At 37.0% G+C, this 8715-nt stretch overlaps 2 protein-coding genes across 2 annotated transcripts in view; both read left to right on the forward strand.

Moving 5' to 3' along the window:
- The window catches only part of LOC115215448 (lisH domain-containing protein C1711.05-like), a 37170-nt gene extending 33736 nt beyond the window's left edge, over nucleotides 1-3434 (forward strand). Inside the window, exon 5 of the mRNA XM_029784610.1 lies at nucleotides 3400-3434. Coding sequence (XP_029640470.1) covers nucleotides 3400-3434 — 35 coding nt within the window. The remainder of the gene's footprint in view (nucleotides 1-3399) is intronic.
- The window catches only part of LOC118764881 (regulator of G-protein signaling 9-binding protein-like), a 147826-nt gene that overhangs the window by 10220 nt on the left and 128891 nt on the right, over nucleotides 1-8715 (forward strand). Inside the window, exon 2 of the mRNA XM_036506039.1 lies at nucleotides 7919-8061. Within this exon, the coding sequence (XP_036361932.1) occupies nucleotides 7921-8061 (141 nt within the window). The 5' untranslated portion in view covers nucleotides 7919-7920. The remainder of the gene's footprint in view (nucleotides 1-7918; nucleotides 8062-8715) is intronic.

The raw sequence follows: 8715 nt of genomic DNA on the forward strand, positions 1-8715 counted from the left end.
AAGCGAGAGTGAGAGCAAAAAAATATTGAAAAGTAGAAAAAAGAAAGAAGGGAAAGAAGAAAGAAAACAAATAAGGAAGGAAGAGAGAAAGAAAGAGAAAAGGAAAGAAGTAAAAGCAGTAAAAGTAAGCAAGAAAAAAGAAAGGAAAGAAAAGATAGAGAAAAAAGGAAAGCAAAGAAGGAAGAAAGAAAGAGAGAACAAAAGAAAGAGAGAGAGGAAGGAAAGACAGGAAAGAAAGAGGGAAGAAAGAGAGAGAGGGAAAGACTGAAAGAAAGAATGAAAAGTAGAAAACAGAAAGAAAAGAAAGAAGAAAGAAAGAAAGCAAAGAAAGAAGGAAGAGAGAAAGAAAGAGAGACGGAAAGAAGTAAAAGCAATAAAAGCAAGAAAAAAGAAAGGAAAGAGAGAGAAAAAAGGAAAGCAAAGAAGGAAGAAAGAAACGAAGAAAGAACAAAAGAAAGAAAGAGAGGAAGGAAAGACAGGAAAGAAAAAGGGGAAGAAAGAGAGAGAGAGAAAGACTGAAAGAAAGAGTGAAAAGGGGGAAAAGAGAAAGAAAAGAAAGAAGAAAGAAAGAAAGCAAAGAAGGAAGGAAGAGAGAAAGAAAGAGAGACGGAAAGAAGTAAAAGCAATAAAAGCAAGAAAAAAGAAAGGAAAGAAAAGAGAGAGAAAAAAGGAAAGCAAAGAAGGAAGAAAGAAAGAGAGGAAGGCAAGACATGAATGAAAGAAAGGAAAGAAAGTAAAGAAGGAAGTAAGAAAGGTAAAAGAAACACGAATCAGAAATCTTGTTCAGAATCTGAATATGGAGATTAAATATACGCAAAAATAAAAAGGAAATAGGAGAGGTGGGGGTGGGTTGGGTGGGCAATAAAAACAAAAAACAAAAAAAAAACTAAAATATACTTTCACAGCAATGTTTGTTCAAACAATATTTGCATAGTCCAGCTAATGATTAATATTGATAATATTTCAGCATTTATTGCATGAAAAAAAAAAGAGAGCAAAAAAAAAGAAACAATAGAATAATAACAAAAACAAAACAAAAAAGAAACCCTGAAAAAGGGCAGATTTCATCAAAACTTGTATCACGATTAGTATGAAATGACATGTAGGCCTTATTGGGTTGGTGGAAGTTATGTTTTTAGTTATTTATTTATTTTATATATTTTTTGATGTATTTTTATTTTGAAAGTTTAGTGCTAATGAAGATGTGTAACAGATAAACCATATTAACGCACACACACACACACACACGCACACACATGCACATACACACACGTGTATATCGTGTATTTTGTGATCTGTATTTTGTGCTCCATGTAAATGTCTCAAGCCGACCTCATTCTCCCCACCTCTCTCTCTCTCTCTTGGCCACAGTCAGATAACTGAAACATATAAAAGAATAAGAGAATACATGCATATACATATATATATATATATATGTATGTATGTATGATTCCATATATATGTACATATGTGTATGTATGTATATATATATATATATGCCTATGTATAGTTGCATATATATATATTATTTACATTATATATATATATATTATATAAATAATATATATAAGCATATATATATATATATATGTATGAATGTGTATATATATAAATATATATATATATGTATAAATATACACATATATATAGATATATCTGTTTTTAATCTATCTATCTATCTGTCTATGTATCTATTTATCTTTCTATCTATCTATCTCTCTGTCTCTCTCTGTCTCTCTCTCCCTATATACATACATACATACATACATACATACATACATACATATATATTCGTGTATGTATTTACTTATGTCAGTTTATAGAACAGAATTAGCTACAATAACTTGATTTGCTATAAGGAGTGAAGTCTCAGCATTTTAGCCATGGGATTCTTTGCTATTCGTGGTGATTCTATTGACTGTAATATATTATTTGCTATGAAGTTTCATGGATTAAGCTAGTTCTGCAAACATATGTGTGTGAATGTATATATATCAATGTATGTATGTATGTATGTATGTATGTATGTATGTATGTATGTATGTATGTATGTATGTATGTATGTATGTCTGCATGTATATATGTATGTATCTATGTATGTATGTATGTACGTATGTATGAATGTGTCTGTGTGTGCATGTGTAAGTATGTATGTGGCTGTGTGTGCATGTATGCACATGCCCGCATGTTTGTGTATGTGTGTGTGTGTGTATGTGCATGCATGCTTTGAGCCTCTTAGGAAAGCCTGTCCTGTGTACTCTGCATGTTAGTGGAGCATCATTGTGGAAAGTAGAGATGTTTAAGTATATTGGATTATATTAGCAAATGATTGGATGTGAGAAGCTGAACTGGATGTTGGAATTACTGTTGCTGGTATGGTAATGTGCCAGTTTCGGCAGTCAATCCTCTTCATCATCATCATCATCATCCAGTATTTTAAATCCAGGTTTTGTCCCCATTAACGAGGGGTGGCTGGATCTACCTCAATGCCATAGCAACTGAGGCAGGCATGAGGTGGTGTAGCATTATCTTTGAACTTTGAGCCTCATAAAGGCAATGACTGGTGACTGAGACCTTTGGCGATGTGCTGTGTTTGAGATGACCTGTCAAGTCAAGCGCACCAATGCTGGTGGCATGTAAAGAACATCTATTGAATGTTGGGCCTCAAGGAGACAAAGGGGCCGAGTTCCTTTTGAGTGTTGGGCCTCATGGAGGCAAAATGGCTGAGTTCCTTTCGAGTGTTGGGCCTCACATAGGCAAAGTGACTGAGAGCCTTTTGAGTATTGGGCTTCATGGAAGCAAAGTGGATGAGTTCCTTTTGAGTCTTCAGCCTTACAGAGGTAATGATTGAGACTTTTGACATTATGTTTTGACATCCAGCTGAGCAAAATTGCAGTCGTGGCCGATGGATGGATGGATGGATGGATAGAGAGACAGATAAAAAATATACATGTTATGGCCAATCAGAAAGTAAAAACCTAAAATAAATATGGCAAACATTTTGTCCAAAACTTGAACAATTCACAAATGTCCCTTATTAATCCAGCATTGTTGAGACCTGAGGATTGCCAGATTAGTGAATTACTGGATCACCAGTTGTTGGATTGAAACATACAGTTAACACAACAGCTAATAAACTCCATCCTATGTTTAAAACACCTTGTAAATCAGTACAACATATTTATTAAAGGTGAAAGAAGCATTAAACTGATATGGAAATGTTGTTAATTTTATGTGAGAAAGTTCACCACTGACGATACCTGCAAAATGAAGAGCTGGAATTTAACACTAAGCAGAGATACATATGAGGAAGTAAAAACTCAGAATGCTCATTTTCATCCTGAAAGATGGCCAAAACACTAGTAACTGGTAATGAAATTGGTACAATATCTTTTTCAGGAATTATTGATGACAGTAGTATCATATCTGGGTGAGAAGGAGATGATGTATTGGATTTTCAAGTGACAACTCTTCACAGATATCACAAATGTTACCTAATTTTTTTTTAACATATCTTTCAAGCTAGGCTGTTTCATATATCTCAGTCGTTCTTTGATTAGTTTGTCCTGCAGCATGTAAACATTCATTATTTCTTGTTCAGTTACAAAATTGTATTGCTCAAGACCTTTTAGCACTTCACCTGTCAATTGAATTAACTTGGCAATAGAAGTTCTTTCAGCTACATCTTTCTCATTTTCATTAGAGCTTTCTTCTCTGTTTTCATCTCTCTCAGGATTAACAATCATCTGTTCAATTTCTGGCTTAGAATAATGATGAACATTAGTTACAGCATTGCCTACATTCGTCCATTTCCCAGTATTATCTTCATCCATTCTTGATGCAAGTTCCTTGTTAGCAAGATTTTGATATACCACGAAAGTTCGTGTATAATGTGATTTTCATTTTTAACCCTAAATTCTGTATTGTCATTTCAAGTGTCTTCACCAGCTGGAGACTCAAACATTGAATATAACCACCATTAATGCCTTCCGTTTTTTGGTTTGAATGCCCCTATTGACTTCCAAGCATTGGCAACAACAGTAAACTATATTCTTTGACGAATCTTCAGTGTTTTATGCTTACTTTTCCATTCTGGCATGTGTTGGACAGAATGTCAGAGGCAATATTTATGGCCAGATACCCTACTATCACAATTGAATTTGGTTGCCTCTTACAACATGCAAGGACACAGGGTACCTACACTGAAACTGGGATACAAATGGCAAAATGTAAACCAAATTTCTTGCATTAAAATATTTAAGAAATTCCTTTGCAGCCTCATAAATATGGATCAAAACTTAGATATAAGAGAATGTGATAATCAGTGCTGGGCTTCAATTATTGTTGTACAATTTGGTGGGAGATAGAAATGTTAAATGTTTTTATCTTCATCAGAAATTTTGCTGGAGGTGTACAGAGCAGTTGACTAAAGTAAGCATTTTCTTACATTTGTAGCTTAGACCAGTAGACTCACACAGAGTTCTTATTTCTGAACAAAATATTTTTCGACTCATTCCAATGTAACATTAGTTTTGATCCACCTCTTCTTGTTGGGACAGGAAATTACTAGAGAAATTTCTAGAAACTGTATCATATCTTTGAAGGCTTGAGTCATACACTTTTTCCTGATGTTCATTTACTGACACTTACATGTTTCTAAAGCGTTTGCACAGCTGAAAACTGATGCGATCTTTTTATGCTTTTATAATCTGTAGGTAATTATTCATCTTCACTTATCGGAATTCTTCATGGAATACATATCCAATATAAGGCCAACTCATGTGTATTGTTGACCTGCTCAAGATTTAGTTCCCTAAGAAATTAACTCAACAAACTTGTCAAGGAATGCAGCCATTGCTTCCATGCTTGTCGAATATTTTTCATCATGAAACAATATTTTCAGGAATGGTACTGCTTGAAACATTGAAGCCAACTTTCACTATTCTTTTACTTGTTTCAGTCATGTGACTGTGGCCATGCTGGAGCACTGCTTTACTCAAGCAACTCGACCCCAGGATTTATTCTTTGTAAGCCTAGTACTTATTCTATCGGTCTCTTTTGCCGAACCGCTTAGTTACAGGGATGTAAACACACTAGCATTGGTTGTCAAGCGATGTTGGGGGGACAAACACAGACACACAACACACACACACACACACACACACACACACATACATATATATACATATATACGACTGGCTTCTTTCAGTTTCCGTCTACCAAATCCACTCACAAGGTTTTGGTCGCCCCAGGGCTATAGTAGAAGGCACTTGTTGAAGGTGCCACACAGTGGGACTGAACCCGGAACCATGTGGTTCGTAAGCAAGCTACTTACCACACAGCCACTCCTTAATTCTTTGTGAAAGACAATTTAGCTTCTCCTTCTCCTGAGCCCAAGTAACTGAATTTCATTGTTTATGCAAATCTTAAAACACATCAGCAACACTTCATCCAGATCTGAGCCTTTCCTGGTTTACATGTTTTTTTTTTATCTTTTGTCTTTTACCTGTTTCATTCATTAGATTGTGGCCACTGAATTTCTAGTCAAATGAATCTACATCTGTACTTACCTTTTTAAAGCCTTGTACTTATTCTATCAGTCTATTTTGCCAAACAGCTAAGTTACAGGAATGTAAACACATCAACACTGGTAGTCAAACAGGTACAAAGACACACACAAACAAGTTTCTGTCAGATTCCATCTATCATATCCACTCATAAGGTGCAGGAGTGGCTGTGTGGTAAGTAGCTTGCTTACCAACCACATGGTTACAGGTTCAGTCCCACTGCATGGCACCTTGGGCAAGTGTCTTCTACTATAGCATCAGGCCGACAAAAGTCTTGTGAGTGGATTTGGTAGATAGAAACTGAAAGAAGCCCACCGTATATATATATATATATATATATATATATATATATGTATGTATGTATTTGTGTATTTGCATTTGTCCCCCCAACATCACTTGACAACCGATGGTGGTGTGTTTATGTCCCCATCACTTAGCACTTCGGCAAGAGAGGCCGATAGAATAAGTACTAAGCTTACAAAGAATAAGTCCTGGGGTCGATTTGCTCAACTAAAGGCGGTGCTCCAGCATGGCCACAGTCAAATGACTGAAACAAATAAAAGAATAAGGTTGTAGTCAGCTTGGGACTATAGTAGAAGACATTTGCCCAAGGTGCCACGCAGCAGTACTGAACCCAGAACCATGTGGTTTGGAAGCAAGCTTCTTACCACACAGCCATACCTACGCCTATAGAAAATATGGAATACTTCACAACTTTTTTTTTACATACTAATATATTTATTTATTCAATTCACTGTCAGCAAAGAACTGGAGTGAATTTTTCTTTCTGTTCCTTTATGTCACACACTGTCAAAGAACTAATGTTGCATAATTCTCACAAGCATCTAACAGACACACTGGTGTTAAGTTGTTTTAGAAATCCAACATTATTTGTTATTATCTGTTGGACAATGTGTAGCATTTGTGCTTTACATCATAAGAAGCTCTTCCATTATGCAGTGAAGCCATGTCAGGGGTTAGGTGTGATTCTGGTCCTAATAACAAATGCAGGAAGATGAGTTGGAATAACTTACTGGTGTTCATGAGTCAGTGGAACAGAAATGGAAATTAAGTCCATGACATGTTTTATCTTTTGTCTTTAATTTTTTATCTTTTACTTGTTTCGCTCTTTAGACTGTGGCCATTCTGGGGCGTTGGCGTTTTTCTAACTTATTTTTTAAGCTTGGTTTTTATACTATGGGGTTTTTTGCTGAAGTTATGGAGATAAAACACTCAGCATTAGTTGCCAAACAGGGGTGGGTGGAGAAAACAAATACACACACACACGCATGCACAACACACACACACACACACACACACACACACACACACACACACACACATGCACGCATGCACACATGTGACAAGGTTCTTTCAGTTTTTGTCCACCAAATCCACACACAACCTGAGGTTGTAGTCAAAGACACTGGCTTTAAAAGGAATGTACATTGGCCACAAAATGTGTTTCTGAATTCTCAGAACTTTCCAGTTGAAAGATATCCACACCATTATTCTTCTCTTCTCCATTTTTGCCCGACCCACCTTGAATACCATTGTCCACTGTGGTCTCCCAACATAAAACAAAGTATCGTGAAAATTGAAGCACCTCAAAGGTCAATTACAAAACAAAATAGCATGGCAGACCTTGACTACTGGAGTCAACTAGAAAATTTCAAACTTTATTCTCTCCAACACTGCTGTGAGTGTTACATCATCTGCATGTGGAAAATATTCCATCAGCATTGCCCAAATAATGTTGGCATCGCTTTTAAGATACACCCAAGACTTGGAGCCCATGCCATCTGCCCACAACATAAATCATTTTCGCATCACATAACAATATGGCACAATTATTTCACTTCAATAGACCCTGCTCTCTTTAACATTACACCAAAACTCATTAAAGCAGAAACAGACCCCATAAAGTTCAAGACGGCTTTGGACAAATACCTTAAAAAAATCCTGGATAAACCATCTACACCCGGATATGTCGCTGTAAGCAATAACACCCTCCTTGAGTGGGCCATGTTGTCCATTTACTGATTTGAATGACTTTGCCAGGTGGTGATATTAAGTTAAACATGGGCTGGGCCAACACTGGTCAAGACCTATCAAGGTATCAAAGTATATATATATAGATATATATATATATATATGATAATATATATATATGTAAATTAATATATATATATATATCTATATATATGTTTACATATATGTATATATACGTATATGTATATGTATATATATACATATACATATATGTATATATACATATATATGTATGTATGTATGTATGTATGTATGTATGTATGTATGTATGTATGTATATCTTTTTATTTATTTTGCAGAGATGACTTGTGAGCCGAAGAAACGAAGCTTGCATTTCAGAGATTCTGCCAAGATTCGACCATGTGAAGATAATGGAAGCGAAGTTAGTTTGGAGGATACAAGAAAACAAGAAGTAGAAGAAAGAGAACAACAATGTAGTAAAGTAAGGGCTTTCACACTTGAGTTTTAACACAGGCACCAGGTTACAAATTTAGCATCTGGGAGTCTCCTCCTACTCCATCTCCCCCTCATCTTCATCCTCAACATTTTTTCTTCCTTCTCCGATTCCACTTCTTCCTTCTTCCACCTCCTTGCCTTCCTCAACTCTTCTTCTCCCTTCCCCTTCCTCCTCCTCCTCCTCCTCCACTTCCTACCCCTCCTCCTCCACTTCCTACCCCTCCTCCTCCCCTTCCTTTCATCCTCCCCTCCTTTCTTCCTCACTCTCCCCTTCCACCTCCTCTCCCTCCCATCTCCCCTCCCTCCGCCTCCCCCACTCCTTCCTCCTCCGCTCCCTCTCCCCCTCTCCTCACTCCTTCATCCTCTGCTCCCTCTCTCCTTCCTCCTCCCTTCCCCTTTCTCATCTCCCTTCCTCTTCCCCCTTACTCCTCCTCCCCTTCCTCTCCCCTTCCTCTCCTCTTCCTCTCCACTTCCTCCTCAACACTACTTCTTCCCCTCTCCCCCTCTTCTTCCTTAACTCTTCTTCTTCCTCCTTCTCCTTCCCTGCTTCCTCCTCAACTCTTCGACTCCCCTCTCCTCTTCCTCCAACTCCTCAACTCCTCTTTTCCACACTTGTGTGGGTCAGATGGAATTCATTGAG

The sequence above is a fragment of the Octopus sinensis genome, linkage group LG9, assembly GCF_006345805.1.
Source record: "Octopus sinensis linkage group LG9, ASM634580v1, whole genome shotgun sequence".
Taxonomy (NCBI): Eukaryota; Metazoa; Mollusca; class Cephalopoda; order Octopoda; family Octopodidae; genus Octopus; species Octopus sinensis.